The sequence below is a fragment of the Centruroides vittatus genome, unplaced genomic scaffold, assembly GCF_030686945.1.
Source record: "Centruroides vittatus isolate TY-2023 unplaced genomic scaffold, ASM3068694v2 scaffold_899, whole genome shotgun sequence".
NCBI classification, from domain to species: domain Eukaryota; kingdom Metazoa; phylum Arthropoda; class Arachnida; order Scorpiones; family Buthidae; genus Centruroides; species Centruroides vittatus.
In genome coordinates, this window is record NW_027122719.1 from 144,223 (window position 1) to 170,969 (window position 26,747).

Consider the following 26,747-nt stretch of genomic DNA (forward strand, 5'->3'; position numbering starts at 1 on the left):
TTCCTTTAAATTTATGAATTTTATGTCTATTATTTGTTTGAAGACAATTTCACGAGATTATGGTACAACACAAAATGCAAAATGAAACCTATTTTAAAACTGGATTGTAGTTTGTTATTAAGGTTGTATAATTTTATAAAATTATACAACCTTAATTACAAGTCAACACCACAATCCATTCAAAAATCTTCACATTAATCATAGCAGTTTCATAAAATGTGTTAAGACAGTCACATTGATCATATTTTACAAAGTTTGGTTAAATTTTACACATTAATAAGATAATTATCAAAATATACAAATAGAATTTAAAATTTGAAAAATAGTTTTACTACCTTCTAAATTTAAATTTGAAAATTTTGCATCACATTTTTATACAGTATGCTGCATTGTGAATATTCCACAAAGTTACACTTTAAATCTATTTGCAAAATACTTAATTAAATAGAATGATTTTACTGTAACACAAGAAATGTATGAATATTCAAAATAACTTTTTCCAAATTTCCTTGGTTGAATTAACACACTGCTTTTCTGACGTCTGGATTTCTAATAATGTAGTGAATGCCGAGGAAAGAGCTTTATATGCCTGAAAAATTATATATAAACGAAGTTAAATATAAAGCTTTTGAGTTTAAGTGAAATAAAATCGTGGAAAAAGACTAATTATAACGAAATTACGCAAGATCGAGCAAATTTTGGTTTTTAAATGTAAAAACTACTTTTTAAAAAACCTTGAAATAATTAAGGAATTAGACTTAAACTAAGTTTATTTTAAAAAATCATTAAAGAAAACCTTACCCTATACATGAATGTTTTATTAATAGTAAAAAATCCCATACATGTAACGGTAATGGGAGAACCACCTAATCTTTTCATCAAACACAGTATCTAAAAAAATAAAACATATTTTAAGTTTAACCTACAATTTTACAGTTTTTTCAAATTTGATTTAATTTTCTAATTTTTCTATAAACAATATTTACGAGAACATACTTTTTACGTAGTTTATATAATCTGTTGTAAAAATATAAACACTTATCACAAAAGCAATTCTCCATTTTTACAAGATTGTAATTAAACAAGTGTGAAGTCTTTCGGATGTTAATTAAGATTAGCAATTTCCATCATATGCGGGATCATCACAACCTATCCAATCAGGGCCGGCGCGAGGCAGGTTCAGCGCGTTCGCTGGAACCCGGCCCCGCGGTGTACGAAAACTCATCATTTTGCAGGACCCCCTGTATAGTAGATTGAATATTCGGGTGTGTGTGGAAAATGCAATCGCATAATCCACTAATCGATGACAACTTTCTGCACACTGACATGAGTGCAAGATTTTCTCTCTCGTCTGCATTGAAATATTTCGTTGCAGGGTGTTGCAGACGTTGACATTAGCGAGGTTGAGGCCGAAGTTTTAAACGCGAAAACGTGTACGTCGGACGTTCAGCGCCGCTTTCCTGTAAGCCTAGAAGTTTGACAATGGTGTTTTGAATGTCGAGCACGATTCCACTGACTTTCCAAACGCCATTGTCAAACTTCTAGACTTACAGGAAAGCGGCGCTGAACGTCCGACGTACACGTTTTCGCGTTTAAAACTTCGGTCTCAACTTCGCTATTAAATGTCGTCATCAAATGTTGGCACGACTACAACACGGGTGCGGAGGACATTAGGTGTTAAGGTAATTACCCAATTAGAAAACACAATTTTGATTAACTTTTAACAGAATTATAATACCATAAACAGATGGAAAACGCTTTTTTAGTAGCGATGATTCAGTTTGAAGGCGTGACGAAAATTATCAAAGTTCAGTGTAAATCCATAAAGTCTTTATATCCTGGAAACTAAAATCCAAAGGCAAACATTTTTTTTTTTAATTTTTACTTTTTATTTAGTCTAGTATGTGGTAATAAATAATATTTAAAAATAATTTTCACATGTAGTCTTATTTTGGGCGTGGATGGGTTAAACAAAGACGCATCAGGCTATCCCATTGTTACCGTGTTCAACGTTGGACTAATAAAAATTATCTTCGATAATCGATAAGCCAAGACCGATTTACATCTCTGTCTATTCTTTCAATAGAAAGCGAAGTAGCAAACTCAATCAATTTTGATGATGTAATCAAAGATTTTGCGGCGAAAATAGCGAGAAAAATTATGTAATATTTATCTTACAAAAATTATATGTAACATCCTTTGTACTTATAATAAATAATTCCTTATTGTGAAATTTAAGTATAGGATTTGAATGTATTCTGGTTCCGCAAAATTTTTGAACCGAGCCCCGCAAAAGGTCACGCCGGCCCTGTCACGGTCATTTCTCAAATATTAATACTAGTAGACCAGTATTAATTAGTAGTTGATCATCCTCTCTTCCAGGAAGAGAGTTCAATGACTACTATTGGCCAAATTATTTCAATCTCCATCTGCAACAGTCTCTTGTCTGTTCCTACGGCCGGATGGCCGAGCGGTCAAAGTGGTAGCCTACCACTCGAATCCAAACGGGTCGAAAAATCCCATGAATTTTTCGGGGGTAGTCCGTCTGGATATGTCGAGCCCCGTTCCTCATCACCCGGCCGCCCCATTGTGGGCCTGGCAGAATCCGTAATGGGCATGCTAAAAGAGGTCCTCTTAATGTCCACAGGGCGGAGTTTAAAAAAAGTTCCTTCTTCCTATCGAACCCACCGGTATGGTGGCATTCGAATATTAAAATTACATAATCAAGGTTACCAGCCTGCACAAAATATGTTTTAAGTGGTTTTCGAGGATACCACTGTAAACAAAGCTGACGATGTTGGGATGCTAATGGCAAGACGCGTAGAGATTACTGCGCATGCAAATTTACCTCTTCTAGTCGCCAGCCAATTGTACGGGAAGAGACAGGATTTTAGCGAGTTTCGCACCTGTCTCGGAATGGTGGACAAACCCGAACGGCTTGTGTGTGTGTGTGTGGCTGGGACGGCCACGGATCCTGTCCACTGTGTACGTATGTCCTGAAATATCCACCTCCTCACAACGGAGATAGCGCAGATGGCGGAAATTCGGCCATTCTTCTTCTCTCAACACGATGATGGCCCTATGATTATCAAATTCTGTCAGCTGTGCTTAATGACTGACTATCGAACAGACGTGTGGCGACAAGTATATGAAAATCTGAACCCAATGAGCTCTTGCGAGCCTTTTTATTGTGATTTTAAACGCCTACCACTTTGGTAACGATAACGACAGGCGCTTTAATGCGTTCCTAAAAATCAATATTTTGCTTAGTGTTATCACAGCTACCGAACCAACCAATTCAACCTAGTCCTTTCCTTTGTAGTGTCGAGGAGCAAACGAAATATTCCCGACGTTGTGTTAAGGCAAGAGTGTAAAGGATCTTACTAATATGCACACTTCGAAATCTTGTCAATATCTATATTATCTTTTATAATAATTAGGACCATTGATACACGATATCTACGCTTTTAACAACTACAATTAACCCGTCTCGCGACATGAAATATGCCGTTGAGACCTTATAACATGTATATAACCGACAATTATATCAGACTAAAACTACAAATCTAAATCTATAACCCGCGAGACGAAAATTCGAATTCCGACACGGGACGAAACGGAATGCATATATGTAGGCCTATGTACAAAAAAAAAAAAAAAAACATAAAAATAATAATAGTGACCGATCACTACACCTTATATTCAAATCATGTTCCTTAAGTCGTATTTTGTTTGTTTAGTTATGGTAACGCAACACTTCCAACACTAACGCTTACAGTTAACGCAACGCAACACTATGGCGATCTGCCTAGGGGGATACCTCCCGGGAGGTCTTTTTAAAGGAAACTGGCCCCCATACACATGGAGAAAATCCGAAAAACTCCACGTGGCCAGCCCGTCCGATCACGATCGAGGCGCGAACTCACGACCGAACTCCCAATGTTCAGGGAACGAAGACCGTTTGGCCACTCACTGGTGGGCAAGTCGTATTTTAAGATTCTTGTTGGTGACTTCCGTGTATTCTTCGTTCAAGGCTAACTGACAATTCCTATACGGTATTCTGTATATCTCAGATTGCTCTCTAACCTTAATCCCATCCTTATCATTCCTCAAAAGGTTATTTACTGTCGCTGCTCTTTTGTTTAGTAACCATATGTTCTTGTAACTCGCTACTTCCTTTATAATACTTGCCATGCTCTTATTATATGTGAATTTAGTTTTAAGATTTAAACGTAAAATTTTAAAAATATGCAAATACACGATTGAAAAGAACTAAAATATATCTAAAAACATGTTTTGCATTCATAAAATAGAAGTTTATCATAAAACTATTTCTTACCTTCATTTTTTGAACTAAAGTTAATGGACTTCGAATATACAAAGAAATAATATGGAATGGCGTTCTGGCCTGAAAATATTTTAAAGTCAATTAATTCTCTAACAAATAAATATTATAAAATTCAAAAAATAAAATAACTTATTTTTATAATGGTTATTAAAACACTCAGAAAAAGATAATGTATTTTATCTTGAAAGGACATTGAGAACACTTACCGCATTTTCTATTTCTCCACCTATAAATGCAAACAATGAAAATACAAAGAGGAAAATAATTAGTATAAAGGTTATATCAGGTTCTACTTCCAGTATATCAGATTGGAATGCGGACACATATAGCAACAAAGGTATTTCTCCCAAGGAAAAGAAGTATCCTATCCCAATTGCATTTTTAGAGCAATGATTTAAATGGTAAATAAATCGAGAAAGATCTTCGTGTCTTTGATCGATTTCTCTAAGAAAATTATACGTATTTTCGTTCTGAATATGGCTATAAAGATCATCGACAATCTTACGAAAACTTAGGATTAAGAAAACGATACTTATGATTATTATTTCCACAAATATTAAGAAATAGCTTACGACATAAACGTAAAATGCGCTCGCTAACGTTTTTGCCAGTTCATATTTCCACATAAATTTAGTCGAAGTAGTATAACAACTATAATATAACCATATTGGTGGCATTGTAGACAAAATTATTAACGTTATATAAATCGCAATTGGCATAATATAGATCAGAATTCCCGCCATTTTATCAAATTCTTTCGGCAAAGTAATACGCATAGTTGAAAAATACGTTAATTCGACTGTTAAGAAAATGTACAACCCTGCTATGCATGCTATTCTTGCAGATTCATTTACGTTTCCGTGCATATATATATTGAATAAATGAAAATCGGGATCTTCATCTAAAAATGGAGAAAATGTCACCAGTCCGGCTACAGCCCAACATATTACAATGATCAAATAATAGCATATCTTATGAAAACGATTTCGAAATAGATTATCAATGTAATGGTGACAAGGATTTATAGCGCAAAATCCAAGTGGTGTTTGGAAGTCCAGCAATGGTTTTAGAACGCAATAAGTACAGCGTTCTTCTGGGTTTTTTAACTCATTCAGAAATCCTATTTTAAATTGCTGAAGACGAATTAATAATTTTTGAATTCTTCTCATGTTGCTTCGTCAACGGCTTTTCTAATAATGATTATCCAGGGAGAAAATATCAGATTTATTAACTTGGTACGTCCTACCGCCCTCGTTTACCTCATTTACCAAATAATCTACTTTGTAATTATCTACGGTAAATATTTGAAGAATGTATTGGTGTATTTTTAATCATGTTAATGTTTACAATTATTGGATTTTTCGCTAATGGATATTTAGCGAAATCGAATTAGTTAAAACAAGAATTTTATAAGTTTTAATTTAAATAAATTTTATACAGGGGGAAAAGACATTAATATCTATTATCGAAAGGTTGTATTTATTAATGTCTTTTCTGCATGAAAACAATCAGGGAAACATATAAAGAGGACAAAGTCAACTCCTAGCAGGAATCAAATTCCCAACTCTAACTGCATGCTAATGATCGAAGGACTTGCACATAATATTTAATTTATTTTGAGTTATGTAAGATATTCAATTAAAATAAAATATTACGACAATCACATCTTTCAGACAGATTTTGAATACATTTATAGAAATATAAACATTTGGTCACAATTTTGTAATTGAAAAATATCTTAGGAAACAAAATGTAGGCAATCCTCGAATTTTGTATACATTTTTAGGAGCGCAAACGTCCGAAATTTAGATTGCCTTGTATTATAGGTGAAGTGTATCGACTGTAGCAATCGATACACTTCTATAATAACTTTAATCTGCTTGATCACTCATTTGTCAAATCGATTAACTCCACGAAACAAAAAATAGAGAAATTGATAACATAATATACATTATTTTTTAAAATTCCTTTTAAAATTTAAATTTATGAAAACGTTGTAGAATTTATGCATAACATTATCTAACGACATAAAAAATAATGATTTTTCCAAGGATATGCTATTTTATACTTTCTGGAAAATTAAGGGATTTAATCGATTTAAGCTCATATAGGCTATATCTTTTATTTAATTTATATAATCGCATTACGCGAATTAAACATGAATATTAGTGTAATTAGTTTTGCCTTTCCCGGATGTTATAGAATATAACAAAGGAAAATATGATGAATGGTGATCGGTTAAATTTTGACCTAAAAATGTTGAAATAAAATAAAATAAACCCGTACAAAATGTCCTCCGAGCGTGATTTATCTCCAAATTAGAAGACAAATTACGTTCAGAGAATATTTTCAAGTTAGATAAAACTATTTTAACCGCAAAAGATGACGAAAAATAATTCCATTTTCAATTTGCTTCAAAATTACCGGTAAATTGTTTCAATTCTTAGTATAAATGGAAATTTTTTCATAGACAGCCGGATGGTCGAGGCGGTTAAGACATAAACCTACTGCTCTGGTACAAGTGGAATTTATCCGGGCGAGTAACCAACCCCCAATAATTTTTTGTGGGTGGCCTGTCACGAATATGTCGGGTTCTTCCATCATCACTCGGCTACTCCTATCCATGATGGATATGATTAGTAAAAGGCCTCTTAGTGCTCTCAGGACAGAAAGAAAGAGACAACTAAAATTCTTTTGTGTGAATTTAATTTATTTAAAACGCTTTTTATTTTAAATTATATTTTATCAGTATATTTTATCAAAGTATATACAGTATTATATATTTTTAACTTTGCATTTTGTCTATAACTGCATCACCGGTTTTATTTTAATCAGATTAAAAGATTCGCTTTTCAAGTTACATTTCGAAAATAATTTATTTTTAAATTATAAAAAGAACTGTGCAAAATTTTATTTCTATATGACGTTTTGTTTCAAAATATTAACATTATTGATATGAATATATAAGTCTATATATTCTTAGTAAAGTTTTTCATTCCGTTATAAAACAGGAAGGCAGTTGCCAGATATTTGGTGAACCGTAGTGTCGCTATTCCGGCTGCAATTTGAGAAAAAAATTGTAGACCTATAAATTCCCGCTGTCGTCCCTCCATCTGTCTTTCCTTAATCTCGAGAACGCAGTTAGATACATGAAAGTCAACACCAGATATAAAAAGTTTAGGAGCAGGAGGCCCCGATTAACTATATAGGAAAGTCACGTTATTTCAATTCAAAAATTTTCCCCTGAAAGCAGTTAATAGATGACTGGCACGACCCCGTTGTTGAAGGAAAAGTATGATATACAGGGGCGAGACACTACAATATAATTTGAGGTGAAGAGCATATATTTTAAATTATCAATAAATAAATTAAAAATTGCAGCTCGACATTGTGACGATGTCACAATAAATAATTGCTGATTAAGTGTAAGAAAATGTTTAAACAATAAGTTACGTTCACAGTATAGTATATAGATTTAACAAGAAAAAAATAGCAATTTTATGATAATCATTAGTAACTACAGTCTATAGTTAAAAACAACAGGCTATTATTCTTAATAAAAAAAAATTGGGAATGAATAACAGAACATATTTCACTGTAAACATTGATGTACATTTTTTTTAAAATGCCAGTTACAGTTTAAATGTACTGTACAATTGTAATTTTTTGTTTTTATATTTATCAAAAATAAACAATTTAACGTGTTATGTTAAGAAAAACAAAGTACAAAGCAATTTAAATACAAATGATAGATTATTATCTAGATTAATATTGGTAATATAAATTTTTATTAGGAACATCGTCTCTTTGAAAATGTCTCTTCAGACTACTGTTAATCCAAGTAAAAGTTATTTATAGAAAAAAAAAATAATTAAAAACGCCTGCTTTTAAATCATAACACTTAATAACACTTCAAACAAAATAATTTGATCTTATTCTGTGCAGTGTTATAAAATTTACGTTTAATAGACATTAACTACTTTATAAATGTACAGTATATCTAAAATAATTTCTTCATATGAATTGCATCCACATTTCTCTGGTCGAATTAAGACAGTGTTTTTCTGATCCTTGAATTTCCAGCAACGCAGTGAAAGTAGAAAAGAGAGCTTTATAAGCCTGAAAATATAAAGAAAAATTATTAAAGTGTATAATTAGAAACTTCAATCCCCGATCTTCAATCTCCACTATGACCTACTAGTCAGCCCAACAGAATTCCGAGGTTAAGAGGTCGGAATGAATATATAGACATTCTTATCACATGTCTTCGAGTGTAGCCAACGGGTTACAGTCTTCCAAGGTGTAATAATTTTAAAAAAATGTTTTTAATAAATGTTTTTTATTAAATTTTCATTTTTTGTTGTTTTGACGTTTGTGTTAATAAAACAACAATTGTAATTTAACTTCATTTGTTATCTTCTACAAAACTGTATTCCTGCCTCTTCATTGCTCATTTATGCATAATATTTCATAAACAAATTATTAAATATAAAAATTATCACTTAATTTGTATAATACAAAACTCACTCTGTGAATGAATGTTCTATTGATAGCAAAGAAACCCATGCAAGTAACTGTAATGGGAGAACCGCCCAATCTTTTCATCAAACATAATAACTGCAATTTTATAAAAAAAATAATTAATTAATGAATTAATGATATTAAACAGCAAATATTTTACATAATTAAATTCAAAAACCGTTTATTATTTTATTTACAACAGAATTTTCATCATTATTAAACTTACTCTTAATTTATGAAGTATTTTTAATGGCTGTGTGATATAACTAGAAGTTGCTTGAAACGGAGCTCTCGCCTACATACATTTAATAATAATAATAATAATCGATTATTCTTAAATAATTAAATTTAATAAATTATTCATAATTAATTCAAAATTCCAAGATAAAATTTAAAAATTTAATTAAAGTAGAAAACTTACCGCACTTTCAATTTCTCCTCCAATAAGTGCAAATATCGTAAACACGACAAAGAACAATACCGTGAGTGTTGTCACTAACAATTTATCGATTTGATTAGATATTTCATAAAATGAAAGGTATATTAATAGAGATATTTCACCCAAAGAAAAGAAATATGCGTAGCCAAACGCCTCTTTAAAGCAGTCGTTCAAACAATAGACAAATTGAGTAAGATCTTCGTGTCTGCGATCGATTTCGTTAAGAAAATCGGAAATAGGCCTATCTTTAATTTGGATATAATTTTTGAGATCATCGCCAATCTTTCGAAAACTTATAATCAAGAATATGATCAAAATTATTACTAGTTGTAAGAAAGCCGTAAAAAAAGTAATCGCCGTTTCGGAAAAAACAGTTTTTGTAATCACGAAAAGTTGATATTTCCATAGAAAAATGGGTGGAGAATTAATGATATTATATCCTGCAGTTGAAATAATTGTGATAAGAAAAGAAAATATGTTTAAAGGGATTAAATATGACATAATAGCTAAAATAGATCCTGATATTTTATCAAATTCTTTTGGTAAAGAAATACGTTTTGTAGTGATAAATACAGTTGTAATTGCTAAGGTAACTGAAATATGCATACCTATTAAAGCCATTTGCACTGAAGTAGATTCATTACTATTTCTGAAAAGAAATTTGTTAAAATGATGAAAATTAGGGTCGTCGTCCATAAATGAAGATATCGTAACAAGGCCAACATCCGACCAACATATGGCAATGACAATATAACGTAAGAAAGGATAATGATGAGACGCATTTCCTTTGATGTGATGTTTACATGGATTTATCACAACGACACCAAACGATGTATTCAAATCTATCAATGGTTTTAAAACGCAATAAGTGCATTTTTCTTTCGAATTTCTTATTTCTGTAGATATTTGGACTCTAATCTCTTGAAGACGAATAGATATTTCCTGTGTAATTTTCTTTCTGCTATTCATCTCTCTCCTCACTCTATTAAAGGAGAAATGCAAATCTATCTATCTATCGATCTATTGATTAATTTAATGCAATAATTAATCGTTAACTAACCAGTAAATCACTGTCCTGAAGACTATATAATGCTTCCCTGTGTATCTTCTAATGCTATCATAAAACGTAAAAGGTCATTCACTAAAATCATTGGAAAAAATACTGTTTCAAAAGAAGTACTATTGCTTCTTTAACAGTAATAATGCAATATTACTCATCAACATTACTACAATATAGTTAAATTAATAGTTAAATAATTGAATTGTATTTAGCTTTGAGTTGTGGTTTTTTCTTTTTTGTTATTGTTCCTCTGTTGTTTGGATGCGTTTTATACATGTATTTATTTGACACTTAAAAAAAACAATGGCCATAGTGTGTTTTAAGATTAAAGATTAAATAATTTATAGAATTTATGATAAAAATTATTTATGATGAATCGGTAACATTGTAGAAATTATTCATTGTCACTTATATTTAGTTTTGAATAATTCTATAGACAATAGATATTAAACTGTCTTGACACGAAAATAGCCTACACGTCTATAGCATGGCGCAATCCTCCGTATGTAAATTATTATAAAACATGTCCAGAACGATTTTATTTTTTTATTTATCTTATGGTGCTTCCACACATTCTCTATTCGCCTAATGCAGAGTAGTGTGGATGGTTTACTCGTGACGAATATTCGAGAATTATCCATTTTCTAGATTTCGGACAACAATCGTCGTTCCCGCAACGAACCGATGCAAATAATCGAATGTGTTTACACGTGTGCTCGCCAAGTGACAGTTTGGCCAAAGGCGAATAGAAAATGTGTGAATGCGTCAACAAAATGACAATTTTAAATGTGTCATGTTTAAAGTAAAAGTTTATGCAAAATTAAAGTTATACATAATAATCAGAAATCCTCGATCGAAACGGTTTGAAAAAATTTATGTTGGATTTATATTTTCTGGGGTAGTTGGTGTAGTGGTTACGTATTGCCGTAAGAGTCCGTATCCCACGACTATTCTGGGTAAGGATGCGTGGGAATCCCGTTTCCCGTGAAATTCCCATGGAAACGGAAGACAGGACAGAACCGAAATTGGTACATCCAATTCGGAAACGGAAAAAAATTCACAGAAACGAAAGTTTTTGATTTAAAATATTCTTATAACTTGACATTCGTGTAAACAGACGCCACGTTTCAGCCAGTTGTAAGAAGAGCAAGGGCGATTCCTTTTCGTTCTTTCAAAGTACGAACGCAGCCTTACAGGAAGAGAATAATAGAAAAGAGGAGAGAGACGTTTTTTTCCCATTCTCACTAAGTATGAACTAGCCTTTATACAGAGATTAGAACTTCCAGGTTAATCATTTTTGTATTCTTTGAAGATAACACAAAGTTTTGAAATAGTCTGTGTATATCTATTAAAGTATCACTTTTAAATGAAGACTTAATTTTTACACGAATACGTTATCTTTTTATTTTATTTATTAAAATGCTACAAGCAATTTATTCAACGTACAACGACGTTTAATAATTTTTCAGCCTGGTTTTCAATTTCATGATGAACAGCATTGACTTCATCTTGACGAAGAGTTCTTTCCATGTGTCTATACACTATCCTATAGCAATGACTTGTCTGTTGCTTCTTTTTGTGATAAAACTCATCAATTAGATATACCTGTTCTACTAAATCTCCACCAATGCTTCTTACAAGTTCAAAAAAGTCGTTTGGTTCAAATTCATTTGGTATCCAGAAAGATATATCATTGGTACATTGGGGAAAAATACTTACAGGCTAAAATTGATAGAAAAATAAGATTATTAATTTTTTACATTTAATATGACATATTAAAATATATATTATGATTAATATTCTTTATTTCTAAGAAAAAGAATCGATGAATCAACTGAATTTTGATGAAACTAACTACAAATGTGAACAAAATGTTTTAATCAGAAAAAATATACAATTAAAATGTACTAAATTGGAAATGAACTTCTTGAATATTACAAATGATCATATAAGTGAATATAATTTGATAAATTTAAAGAGAATAAATTTTTTTAAGCAGGTAATGATCTAAAATTTATGAAATCATCATCATCCATTCAGAAATCCTTTCTCTGAACAAAGGTTTTTGTATCTTAATAGAAATTAAACTGGTAAAAAAATTATTTCCAGTTTTAGTTGTAATTGAATTTCTTGAAGTAGGTAATGTACTAAAATACTTAGTAATTTTTTGTTTGCTGTGATTTTCTAACTTTAAAAAATAAGATTTTTATGAACACAGGATTAAAAAGATATTTTTTGAAAGTCTTTTGTTTTTGCAAAAAATAATGTTGCTTATTTTATTAAAAATGGTAATATATATTTCTGTTTTAAAAAATGATAAAGAAAAAATATTAATTAAACTCCAGGACAATAATTAAAATTTATAAGTTCACCAAATTATGAATTGTTATATGAGAATATGGGAGACTGGAATGCAATTGTCAGAGAAGGCAAGGAAGACAATATCATTGGTAACTTTGAATTAGGAAGAAACACCAGGGGAACCAGACTAGTAGAGTTTTGCAAAAGTCATGATCGCATTGTATCCAACACCTTGTTCAAGCAGCCAAAGAGAAGATATATTTGGACTAAACCAGGAGATACAGAATGGTTCCAAATTGGTTACATCCTTGTTTGACAGAGGTACAGGAACCAAGTGAAAGTGAGCAAGAGTTACCCTGGTGCAGATGTTGACTCAGACCACAATCTGATATTAATGAAGAGCCACCTTAAAAAGAACAAAATGATGAAACCGTACAGGAGATGGAACATACAAAAATTAAGAAAAGACACCAATGCTCAGAAGGAATTCAGGCAAACAGTAATGCATGAGTTGACAAACTTACATAAGGTAACAAACAATGACATAGATTCAAAATGGGATAATATCAAAACAGAAACCATGAAAGCTGCAGATAAATGTATTGGTAAAGAAAATAGAATAGTTTACAAACCATTACAGCATGGATTACAGCAGAAATACTGAAAATGATGGAGCAGAGAAGGCTTTACAAAATAGCACACAACCAGGAAAACTACAGAAGAACAGGAACTTAATTAACAGGGAAACAAAAAAAGCAAAGAAAGAATGGATTAACATAGCATGTAAAGAAATTGATGAGAATATGAAAAAAGGAAATATAGAAAAGGTGTACAAGCAGGTAAAGAGACAGTTTGGTGAGGAAAGAATATACAGGTACAATAATAGATAAACAGGGAACTATCCTAATTGAGAAAAAATAAATTGCACAATGATGGAAGGAATACATTGAAGAATTTTACAAAGGGGACAAGTTGGACAAGTCACTGATTGAAGAGGAAAAACTGATTGATACAAATGATTTGGGACCATCAACCTTAAAATGTGGATTCAATAAGACACTGGACGGAATGAAAAAGGGCAAGGCACCTGGTGTAGATCAGATACCTGCAGAACTTATAATGGCCCTAGAAAACACTAACAACGACCTATACAGACTCATCAACGAAATGTATATAACTGGCCAAGTGACAAAATATTTTGAAAAGAGCATAATGGTTATGATTCCAAAGAAGAAAAGAGAACAGAAATGTGAAGATCACAGGACACTAAGTCTAGTCTCACACATATTGAAAATTCAATGAGGAACAATCTACAAAGGATAGAAAGAAAAGTAGAAGAAAACCTATCAGAAGACCAATTTGGTTTCAGATGAAACAAAGGCACTCGAGAAGCTATACTAAGCCTAAGGATGCTCATTGAACAGCTTATTCGGGTAAAAAAGCAGGCACTCATAGTGTTTATAGACATAGAGAAGGCCTTTTACAATATGGACTGGAACAAAATGTTCAGATCACTGAGGAACCTGAAGATAGACTATGGGGATAGTCAAATAATATACCAGCTATACAAGAATTAAACCATGGTTATAGGAAGAGAAGAAGCCAATACAGTAGAGCGTCAATTATCTGAATCAATTGGGGACTGGGGTTGTTCGGAAAATCGATTTTTCAGATAACCAATTATCTTTGAAAAAATACATTATTAATATCTCATGTAATTATTATATTAGTATATCCCAATAGTAGTATATTAATATATCCCACATTGAAATTTTTCTCCATTGTGATCGCTTCACGTTGAATTTTCATCAATGTTAAGCCTAACAAAAATTTTTATAATAATAATCGTGGCTATTGTATCGTTAAAAATTATTTCTTTATTTTGTACAAACAAAATAAATATATTGAAAAATATAAAAACAAAAAAATTATACTTTAGAAGTTAATCTAGTATCAAAACGTTCAATTCAGCATGACACAGTCCGACTGGAACACTTTTGGTTAACTGACGTTTCAGTTGATCAACGCTCTACTGTATAATGAAAGGAGTAAGACTAGGTTGTGGACTATCACCACTATTGTTCAACATATACGTAGAAGAGGCAATGAAAGAATTCTACACTACTAATATAAAAGGTATAAAAGTGAACAGAAAGTTGTACAGAACAATAAGATTTGCTGACGACAATGTAATGATAGCAGAAGATATAGACAATCTACAGACAGATCTTGAAAATTTAAATGAACAATTTAAAAGAAGAAGTGGGATGAGAATAAATAGGAAAAAACAAAGATAATGAGATGTTAAAAAAAAAACAGGAACAAGGAGGAATGAACATCTATTTGGATTGTGAAAAAATAGAAGTCAATTAGTTCACGTACCTAGGAAGCACAATTAGCTCAGACGGAGAGAGTGGAAGAGACGTTACAGCGAGAATAGTCCAAGCAAAACAGGCATTTTAACATCAAAAAATATATCATTCAATGTTAGGAAGCGATTCATTAAGAGTTTCATCTGGAGCATAGCATTGTACGGTTCAGAGACATGGACACTCTGAACAGTTGAAAAGAAAACTGAAGGCTCTTGAGATGTGGTGTTGGCGAAGAATGATGCGAGTGTCGTGGATGGAGAGAAAGAGGAATGAGGATGTTTTAAAGGAGGCAACAGAGAAGAAACAGATTTTGACAATGATAGAGAAAAGGAGAAATGATATGATTGGCCACCTAATTCGACACTCAAAATGGATGAATGTTTTCTTGGAAGGAAAGATACTGGGCAGAAGGTGACATGGAAGACCCAGAGTGGAATATTATGACGAGTTATTAAGGAAAAGGTCTTACCAACAGAACTAAGCAAAGAAAAAGCTATGATACTGCACACATCCATGTTTGCCAATCAACCATTGGTTGAGGAGAGAGAGAGACATGAAAATTATATTACATTACTATATTATGAGAATTGTCACATTGTTAGATTTTCCATGTGTCAGCACATGCTGGCCATCCAGGTCATCAGACTTGACCCTATGCAACTTCTTTTTGTGGGGTTATGTGAAGGAAAGAGTATGCATACTATTCCTACCACAGGACCTCCAGAATCTGAAACACCATATCACAGCTGCCATTACCACAATTGGGGTGATTGTGGCAATGACATCTGTGATATGCTCCATACCCAACCTATGCTGGATTAGGTATAGATCATATAAAAAAATATAAGTACATTTGTAATGTATAGAGCAAAATGGACTATAGGATAGATGTGTGTTGTGTGACCCAAGGTACAATGAATGTTTGTAAGATGTGAAAACATAATTCATTGAGTACGTTTTTCATTTGTGAGCATTTGAGCACAAGTCTATGTCTCTTTACAAAAATATAGCCATTTGTAATGTTTCATGGACTTTGTGAACACACTATAAATTGAATTAAATTTCAAATAAAAAAATTATGTAGTCTATCTTACATATTTTGTTCTGAAATCCTACTTATTGATTTGTAATTTAATAGTAAAGATTAGTAATGCAATACTCACTCAAAAATCTCTTAATGCAGTGTATGTAACTTTATTCTAATGTTTTTGATCATTTTAAATTTTTGATAATTTCTTCTTCAGAAAAATATTCTAATAAGAACAAATGCCTAACTGTTTTTTCTGCAGTTCTTTTGTTTTTAATGCAGTGTATGTAACTGCATATAGAAAGGAGTTTAGAAAGTGCAGTTTAGAAAAGAGTAAATATTAGTAATGCAATTTATAAATTTGCAATGTTACAATTCTGCTTTAAAATATATTTAGTATACATAGAATATATGTAGAATGTAAAAATAATTTTATGAAAAATAAATACCTTGTATGTTACAGAGGTATCAAAAGGAACTTGAAACTGAGATAAAAATCCAGAATCAGTACTCCAAAATAAACGAATATCAGGAATACTGTATAATTTCATTGCCAAACGTTCTAATCCAAGTCCAAAAGCCCAACCAATTTTTTCACTGGCACCAGCTATAACAACAAAATAATATTACTAAATATTAAATATTTATTTAAGTACACATTACATTTTATTTTAATTTCTAAACTTCTTCTAAAATCAAACTGCTAAAAAATAAGAGTTTACAAATATTATCCTTAGAATTTTATAACAAATTTTACATTTTAAAAATCTGTATAAATAAAATACACCATAATTCTTCTTACAATAATATATTATTTTATTTAATATACTGAATTAAATTTATTAATTACCTGATAATTAAACTAATGTTTTAGACAAATAATATATTTTGTTAACATGAACAACAAATATGCAAAAATATTCTTAATACAGCAATATATACTTTCAGAATGTCAAATTATAACATGCAAAAAAAAATTAAAAACAACTGTCTCAATTCATTTCTTAATACTATTACAGAGATATGATTTTCATATTTTCATTTATAATAAGAGGATTATGAGACAAAAATAATAAATAAATACAAACTGCAGCTATATAAATGTAACTTAATATATCTCTTAAATTAATGTTATTTCATCTATTGACAATATCTCATTTATAGATATTAAATACTGTAAATGAATTAAACAATAAATTAATAATATTAATAAAAATTGCATGCAGTATGTCTTCACTTAATGTAGTTTCATTATAATGTTGATGAGAAAAAAATACAAGTACATTTGTAATCTTTTACAATTATTGTTGTTGAATTTTCTTTATAAAGAGTAAAACAGATTTTATGAGATGGGAATTAACTGCTAGAAGTTGCAAACACAATGCAATGACATTAAGTGAATTCTTTTTTTGAAATCTGATTAATAAAATTTGCATTCAGTATACTTTCATCTTTTTAATGAGAACCTATATCCACATTAACAATATGTTAGATATCATTTAATGGCAATGTAAATTGTAAACAAACTTGTCCTGTTAGTATTTGCCATTTGAAATTTATACAACACCATATATAGTTTATTGAAATCAATTTAAATTGTTTTTTAATTATGTGGTGGTAAGAGGTGTTCCTTATAAATTTTGCTATGCAAACAACCTACTCTTTATTATTCAGCTTCACCCATCACATTATAGTCACCATCACTCACTAATTTATTAAAACTTGGGTATAAAATTATCTTCTTTTTTCAAGCATCCCTATGCTTCCGCACTGCTTGACCGAAGGGTCGACACCACATCTGCGGTGTCAACCCTTCTGTCAAGCAGTGCAGAAGCATAGGGGTGCTTTGCACATGACACATTGGTGTCAGAAGCAATGTTCCCACTAAGCTGCGCGGCCGCGCACTGCTCAAATTGTTGCCGCGCACGAGAATTTATGTGCCCTGCAGGCGAGCATGCACACTGATTTGAATTGTTGTTTACTTATTTCTCACTCTGTCTGCAACATGATTATTGCTACGTATATTTCGATTAAATACAATAAATCATTGGCAAAAGATAATATTTTGTATGGAAGTATGTTTTAAAATGAATTTTAATCCCTACTTTATAATTAATCATTTTAAATTTTATAGGAAACAATAAGATTTTATATATATATATATATATATATATATATATGTTACAGTCAAAACCCGTTTTTAGTTAGAACACGTTTTAACTAGTTGAAACTACTATAAGTATTAGACGTTAATGGTGTGGTTTTTTGTATATATCGCTTAAGTATCAATTTCCCTTGAAAATTTTCTTTTTTTCAATAGATTAATTGATTTAACTTCACGGTTAGTTTAACCGTAGTTATTTCGTCTGTATCGCATTTCATCAGAGACAAAGACTATTGGGTTTTATTCACTTTATTCTTTATTTTACTATGCATTTCGGGTGCAATCTTTTCTGTTTATTTTGCGCCCCTCATCAGGTGTTACATTTCTTTTTTAAGACCATTCTGTTATGAGGTGTTTATGTCACCATCCCCGAGGCATAACGGAATGGTCTTAAAAAAGAAATGTAACCCCTGATGAGGGGCGCAAAATAAACGGAAAAGATTGCACTCGAAATGCATAGTGAAATAAAGAATAAAGTGAATAAAACCCAATAGTCTTTGTCTCTGATGAAATGCGGTACAGACGAAATAACTACGGTTAAACTAACTGTGAAGTTAAATCAATTAATCTATTGAAAAAAAGAAAATTTTCAAGGGAAATTAATACTTAAGCGATATATAGTTGAAACTAGTTTATACTGGATGTCTTTGTTAAAACCCGTTTTGTCTAGTTAAAACTAGTTTTAACTCAAATTCATTTTTGACTAGCAGTAAATTCTAGTTTTAACTAGACAAACCCATTTTGTCTAGTTAATTTACTGCTGTACATGTTTTGATTTTAGATAAAACTAGTTTTAACTTTTAACATTAGTTAAAACTAATTTTAGCTACATAAATATGTTTGGGGGAAATAAATAAAGTTATGTATAGTGATTTTGGGGAAGATGCCTAATATTTTGCTTATGAAGGAAATTATAGCAATAATTTGGGTTTTGGAGGCCTCTAATGAAAATATCATATTCTTGAGCACGTTTTTCAAATAAAACTTTGGAGTATATGAAAAATAATTGTATATTGTGTTTGCAATGACAACTTTTTTACTATCTGGAATTTTAGGCATCTCACCCCAAGTATCTGGGTGAGATGCCAAATGCCATTAGGATAAGATAACAAATATAATTGCATTAAATTAATTTTTGAATATCTTAACCAAATTTAATTTATTGCATATGTAGTACAAAGTACTTCATATAAGTATAATAGCACAGTATAAATATTGTTAAGTTTCCGCCCATTCTAACGTGCTCTATAGCTAGCTGAAAGCTCTTTTCAGTCCTAAAACCTTTTTGAGAAGTCCTTATATAATTTCTATGCATATCCTGCAATAAAACGAGAAAACAAAAATTAGGCATATTGGAATTCAATTAACAAAAAATAGGCATGTTACCCCAAGAAAAATGTGGCACCTTTCCCATTTGTCAGGGTATGATGCCAAGCAGAGTCACATGTTCTAGTATGTCCGATCGGGATCGGCGGTAGCTCACAATGGAAACTTTAGAACCTTAACTACATCACACATTAATTGTTTTTCGCAATTTTTAATAAATTCTATTTTAACTTTTAGTTTTAAAATGATTCTAGAAACATTTCACAACAAAAACTTCGTTCTTATCTTGCTTTTATTCTTCTCAGATGTAGAAAATGAGGTAATGGTAGCCAACTACAGCTTTCCGCACTCAATATTGGCCCAACGATTCATCATACAAACACATGACAATATCTGACGTCACCGTTTGAAAATATCAAAAAGTAGGCATCTTTCCCCGCTTACCATCTTACCCCGAATCACTCTATATGTTGCAGTCAAAACCAGTTTTTAGTTAGGATGCATTTTAACTAGTTGAAACTAGTTAATACTGGATCTCTTTGTTAAAACCCATTTTGCCTAGTTAAAACTAGAATTTACTGCTAGTCAAAAAAGAATTTGAGTTAAAACTAGTTTTAACTAGACAAAATGGGTTTTGACTGTTTAGAAAAATTTTTTGCTCAGAATCTGCTCAGCAAAAATTTTTTTTGCTCAGAGAAGTATACGTTCCGCTCATCTACAAAAAAAAACTAGAGAGAACATTGGCCAGAAGTGAATTATTAAAACTCCTTTGGCCCCCAGAAGTATAAAAATCTAAAGGTCAATGCAGAAAATTTTTTTTTGGATTTACGCTACTAAATTTTGGTGGTTAAAGGTTGATGGGATAGGGGAGATAAAGGGAGGTTGTGTATCATTTCTTGAGTAGGGTTGGACTTCATGATGATTTTACTCATTATTAGCATTTGCAATTTTTTATCCCTACCCTCAAAATTAAGATTTTTGCCATTTTATATAATTAAAAATAGAAAAAGTTTTTTAGTAAAATATCATAACATGATGCCAGACATGCAGTTTTAAATGTGGCCAGGAAAGTTAAGCAACTCATTGCTGGATTTTTATCATTGGGCTATAATTTTCAAAAACTGCAAACCTGTAAATTTCTGCTGAAATCTGCCATCTGTCTGTCTGTCAATCCTTAATCTCAAGAACAAAGTTAGATAGATGAAAGTCAAGACCAGATATGGAAAGCTTTGGGGCAGGAAGTCCCAATTAACTATATATGAACTTCCAGTTTGCACTGGAAGTTACATTATTTCAATTTGAATATTTTCCCTTGAATAGAGTTAGATAAATGACCATCATGATTCTTTTGTTAACAGGATAAGTATGATGTACAGTACAGGGGCAAGGCACTACTGAAATTGAGAACACTGACGAAAAATTGCAACAATAAATAATTGCTCAATTTTCATTTTATTATTATTATTATTGGAAAAATTTAATTTATACTTACCATTTTGGAGAATTTTTTGTTCCATTATTCCGCATCCTAGAATTTCAATCCATTTATCTTTATGATATATTTCTAATTCCCAAGAAGGATGTGTGAAAGGAAAATAAGATTCAGTCCATTGATATTGTATATCTGAAATTTTATTCTTTATTTATTAAACTTTGTATTAAAGATTCACTTATCTACACAAAAGTATTTTTATTTATTAAACAATACTTAAAGTTAAATAATAAAATTATGTGATAAAATTGGAGGTTTGTTCTATATGTATAGATGTTAGTATGTGTGGAGCATGATTTTGTTCACCCTTTTTGAAGTTTAATAACTGCTGTGCTTTTTGTCATTTTGAAATGACAAAAAACACAGCACAAATGTTCAATTCAGGAACAAAATGTTTGTTCCCGAATTGAAATGTTACTGGAAATAAAGGTTTGTCAAGTGTGTTCATTAATACCGGTAATCAGGTTAGAGGATATTGATAAAATTAAACTAAAACTAATAACAAAGATATGAATTTCTGTGATTATATAAAATATTAATATTTTTTTAATTAAAAAAAATAAAAAGATAAAAACTAATATGGGAGAAATAATGTTAGAGAATGCTTAACAAAGGAAGAAAAAAGCATGAGAAACGTGCATGCAAGAGATGCAGATGACATCAGATGCTTTTTCTTAGAACAGATGTTTGAAATGTTATAATTGAATTCTTGAATATATATATATATCTATATATTCAAGAATTCAATTATAACATTTCAAACATATATATATCTTTTTCTTTTTCAACTAGCTATTTAATTAAATAACTAGTTGAATCATTAGTATATATGGAATTCTTTCTTCAAAACATTTCCACATTAATTTCTACAAATATTTTTCCTAATTTTCCTAAAGAAAAAAATATAAACTCTAAAATAAAATAGCATAATTAATAATAATAACAATAATAAAACAAATGAATAGAAATATTAAAAATGATAACATTAAATAAAACAATGTATAGCATAATGATAAAGGCCTTTTTTTCTTCAAAATAAAAACTCAAAATTAGTAAAAGATACAAAAGCATGGTGAAAAAAGTGTACTAAGTAATTGCAAAACAAATATTATAACTAATAACAATATGCCAAGTTTAATATTGAGGATTGCTTATAGAACTATAAGTAGATGAAATTAAATCATTTAAATACTTATAATACTTTTGATCACAATGCAAAATAGTTCATTAAAGATAAAATAGAAAAATGTATTAATATTAAAATATTTAAGAATCAAAAAATGAAAAAATTATATTGTTTATTAAGAATTTACAGTAAAAACCTCATTATTTCAATATCAGATAATTTGAAGTCAAGTCTAGTCCCTAGCCAACAGAATAAGATTTTGCATATACAGATAACCCCCGTATAACACGGCACTTCTATAGCACGGATTCACTCTGACAAGGTTCGAGAATTGGGTAAAACCCTCGTACAACATGAAATGTAATAAATTTTTACATACTTAAGTACTAATAGTTCACGAAAATTATTATTTTTATGAACTATTAGTACCTAAGTACAGTATGTAAATTTTCTTTTCCTGCCTTCTGTCAATACACATGGTCCTTCTCGAAACTTGTTTCAACGTTGCCAGATCGCAACGCTTCTGCTTTTGTGTTGCCAGATGTTTTTCCCTTATTCCATACTTGCTTTATTCTTCATAAGTGCTTAGCACCATATAAGGAAATTTATAAAGATCTTTTAACTAAAAGCAAACAATCTAAAAAATTACATACTTTTTGCAAAAGGTAAAGCATCGATCTGAAGATAATGCAGAAAAATGCTCAGAAAATAAGGATAACTTGCCAAAAAGAAAACGCCCTTGTTTAATAGTGCTTAGTGATGTCAAAGAAAACATTGTTTAATTTATATTAATATGTATCATTTAAGAAAATTTTATTACAGATATTTATCTTAATTATGAAAAATATTATATAATAGCAATAGAGGGCGCAACAGACTAATAGTTTTATGTGTGGCACCCTACTGCAAAAACGTTCTAGTATTGTAAAAAGCACAACGCTTTTCGAACAACCTTAAGTGTATATTTATAGGACCAAATTTTGCTGTAAAATGTTTGAAATACATCCGAAAAAATAGTAAGTACGTATTTAATTTTAGAAAACTCTATATTAGTTACACAGATCTTTGTAAAAGATTTTATATAAGAAAACTTTATAATTACAGTACTACTGTAAATACAAGGGAAAATAAGAATTAAAAAACGAATATGAAAACAGATACCAGTAAGCAATGTATTGTTAATAAAGAGTATCCGAAAAAGGTATAAAAAATGTATTTAGTTAAAATGTTTTTAAAGAATTTTTGTAAATCTTATTATGTACGTACTCGCGTCACCCATGTTAATAAAAAACCTTTGATTTCCTGTAGCACTGATGAGGGACCAGGACTCATAAAACTGGTCCGAAATGCATTTGATGAAGAACCAATAAAAAAGTTTTAAGCCTGTTCAGCTGTAAGTTAGTCTACCGAATGATTTCGGATTAAAGAGACAACCACCTATTAAATATATAATAGCATGTTTTTTAATTTTTGGAACCTAACCCACCTTTTCATACTAGTCCTTTGTTTCATATAACCTGGATTCACATAACACAGCAATTTTTTGGAACGTAACTCCCGTGTTATACGGGGGTTACCTGTACTTTAGTTTGAATAATTCAAAATATGCATACAATGAAATTTGAAGACGTTATTTGGTCTGGTGACAGGCAAAAATATCATTTAATTCAAAATCTTCCATCATATTGCATGTTTATAAGGAAAGTTTCCTTGCTCAAGTGGCATTGTTGGCTTCAGTTTTACCAATTATACATTGTTGATTTACTGGACGTCTGTTCAAGGATGTTTGGACATTGTATAGCATTGCTGATAAAGAGAGAATTAAATGCCAAAATATACTCTGATGTATGGCAAGAGATTTTATTATTTTATCTATGTGGTTTTTAAATGATCTTCAGGTTTTTACCTCTCTAACTATTGTAATGAGAAGTATATACCAGTACATTCAATATTTCTTAAATATAAACAAATAAATTAAAGTTGAAAATTTATTTTGATTTATTGAAAAATATTTTTAGAAAATTTGGCTGTACTATAGATTACTCCGTATGGAATTTTGGGACTTTGAGTATATATTTGAACTCAAGGGACCGAGACAAGTTCAACAACACCCTACTTTTGGACCGGAGACCAAAAATAAGAAAGTTATCATACTTATGATTTCTTGCCTTTCAAAATGCATTCTACGCCATTTTAGAGTTTTCCACTAGATGGTATTTGACTGTTTGTGCTCCCAACGGACTCTTCCTGGAGGGGAGCCGCTGGCAGTCCGCCGAGTGTTTAACGTCACTAGTCATTGATTCACGGTAGTTCTTGAACAAAAGACAAAAAAAAAAAAGAAAATGTATACTGAACTACAAGCAGCACCACTTAGTGAAAAACTCTAAAAATGGCAGTATCATTGAACTCCTCTCAGTCCCTAGTTCAAATATATACTCAAGGTCCCAAAATTCCATAGGGATAATAATCCCCAAAAACTTTTCCATTTTCACTAAAATTTTTTCACAATTTATAGAATTATTAATAGAACATAGATCTATTAAAATAATAAAAAGTATAATAAGGTAAATTTAAAACTTTTTAAATTGATATTGAAACATTGATATTTTTATTTGTATATCTTAATTAATCATTCACATATTAATATTTAAATTTTATTTAGATTATTATTTAAAAACATTAACTTAATAATAATTAAACTTAGTATAAGATAATTGGACTGCAATCTGAAAAAAATTGTAGACCTATAAATTCTCACTGTCATCTATCTTTCCTTAATTTCAAGAACAGAGTTAGATAGATAAAAGACAAGACCAGATATGGAAACCTTAGGGACAGGAGGCCCCAAATTTCCAATGCAAACCAGAAGTCATGTTACTTGAATTCAAAAATTTTTCCCTGAAAGGTGTTAGATAGATGACCACAACTCTATTGTTAAAGGAAAAGTATGATATACAGGGGCAAGCCACTACTAATTTGAGATGAAAATTTTAAATTAAATAAATTAAAATTATGATTAAAAATTGCAATCCGGCATTGTGATGATGTCACAATAAATAATTGCTCGTTGTGAATAATTAGTGAAGTGTAGCATAGTGTAAAAATAACCTTAACTATTAAAAATTTAATTTCTTAAGTTATTTTAAAATTTATTATAATTTTAAAAGTGCACACATTTTATAGGCATCTAAAACAACATTTATTTCATTCAATTCAAAAACAAATATGTTTCCATAGAATTTCAATTCTTTTTTAACTGAACATTTTTCAAGAAGTTTAATTATATCATTTTAAAAGTTGGCTACATTCATATAAACTCTGTTTCTTAAAATGTATATAATTCTCTATTTATTTAAAAGTATATTTAAATATTCTAAAGTAAATCTATTTAATAAAATAATTTTTAATTATTATAATACTGAAGGATTTTATTTACCATTTCCAAATAAATCTTTTGCTAAATCAGTAAGGCAATTTTTCAATTCTTGTTCCATTAATAATGTGGCTTCTAGTGTGTGACATTCTTGTTTCCTTGAACATCTTTTGCCATTTTCAAAAAGAGATAAATTGTCAGGATTTTCTTGATTTTTAAACAACTAAATTGTAAAATGATTTAAATTGAATTTATTTAAGAAAAGTCTTAAAATTTAAACTAAACATATACAGTATATATATATATATATAACTTACATCTTGTGGAAGTAATAAGCGAACTCCTTCTATTTGATGAAAAACTGGATAATGAGATGAGTCTATTTCATCACGTCTATAAACATCACCAATAACTAAAAAATTATCTAAACCGCTTAAAATTAAATCTCTTTGATGTGCCGAAGTATGCGCTCTCAACATATATTTTGAATTTATGTAATAACTGTCACTAATCTTACGACTAACATGATCTTTAGGAACTAACAAACTATCAAAATTTTGTTCTAACGTCACAACCGGGCTTAAATGATCGTATACAGAAAACAGCGGATTTTTTGAACGGTTGACATATCTTTTATACATAAAATTAACAATTCTTTGTCTTAATAAAGATAATGGGTGGTGCTTTTGTAAAAAAATATTCTTCCCAACAAAAGAAAGTAGATGAGCTGTAACATTAGTCCAATTATCCTTTTTATAACTTATATTTCCTATTACAATATCTTCCCCAATACTTGTAGATGTCTTTAATGTTGAAAAAATTCTTGGAGAGTTAAAAATATTCCTTTTCGATTGAAAATTAACAGTACTAAAATTAATTACCTTATGAAGTTTTATATACATGTTAACAAACTACGAAGTCTTATATTTACAATTATTATCTAGCACAATATATATTTTAATGTTTAATTATAATATTAATGTCTTAAAATACCGAATATTGAGTCTAGATTTAAATGCCAATCATAATATAAACTGTAACTGAGTTAATTTCGAATAAATCTATGAACTATTCAGAGATTATTTTATTAGCAATTTATAAATTTGTACTTTCTAACATATTTATCCAAAATACTATTAATCAAAACAAAACACACGTGACATACTAGAAAGTCAAAGCAAGATCACTGTTGCCAGAT

General features: G+C 30.3%; 2 protein-coding genes across 2 annotated transcripts; both read right to left on the reverse strand.

The window, feature by feature from the left end:
- Positions 1 to 484: 484 nt before the first annotated feature.
- On the reverse strand, positions 485 to 5,517 carry LOC136990296 (uncharacterized). Its single transcript, XM_067288683.1, has 4 exons — positions 4,555 to 5,517; positions 4,340 to 4,408; positions 802 to 891; positions 485 to 589 (listed from the first exon to the last, which is right to left on the reverse strand). Exons 1-4 carry the CDS (start codon positions 5,515 to 5,517, stop codon positions 485 to 487), a joined length of 1,227 nt encoding a protein of 408 aa, XP_067144784.1.
- A 6,241-nt stretch (positions 5,518 to 11,758) lies between these two features.
- Positions 11,759 to 26,673, reverse strand: PheRS-m (Phenylalanyl-tRNA synthetase, mitochondrial). The gene is made up of 5 exons (XM_067288649.1): positions 25,867 to 26,673; positions 25,613 to 25,772; positions 21,051 to 21,182; positions 16,518 to 16,675; positions 11,759 to 12,090 (listed from the first exon to the last, which is right to left on the reverse strand). Exons 1-5 carry the CDS (start codon positions 26,449 to 26,451, stop codon positions 11,806 to 11,808), a joined length of 1,320 nt encoding a protein of 439 aa, XP_067144750.1. The 5' UTR covers positions 26,452 to 26,673; the 3' UTR covers positions 11,759 to 11,805.
- Positions 26,674 to 26,747: the final 74 nt, after the last annotated feature.

Coding starts and splice junctions, on each gene's coding strand:
- PheRS-m (XM_067288649.1), bottom strand. CDS start 26,451: ATGTATATAAAACTTCATAAGGTAATTAATTTTAGTACTGTTAATTTT. Junction 21,183..25,612: donor AAAAGATTTATTTGGAAATG/GTAAATAAAATC, acceptor ATAAAATTTCAG/ATATACAATATCAATGGACT. Junction 16,676..21,050: donor ACAAAAAATTCTCCAAAATG/GTAAGTATAAAT, acceptor TTGTTGTTATAG/CTGGTGCCAGTGAAAAAATT.
- LOC136990296 (XM_067288683.1), bottom strand. CDS start 5,517: ATGAGAAGAATTCAAAAATTATTAATTCGTCTTCAGCAATTTAAAATA. Junction 892..4,339: donor CTTTAGTTCAAAAAATGAAG/GTAAGAAATAGT, acceptor TTATTTTTTTAG/ATACTGTGTTTGATGAAAAG. Junction 590..801: donor ATAAAACATTCATGTATAGG/GTAAGGTTTTCT, acceptor ATAATTTTTCAG/GCATATAAAGCTCTTTCCTC.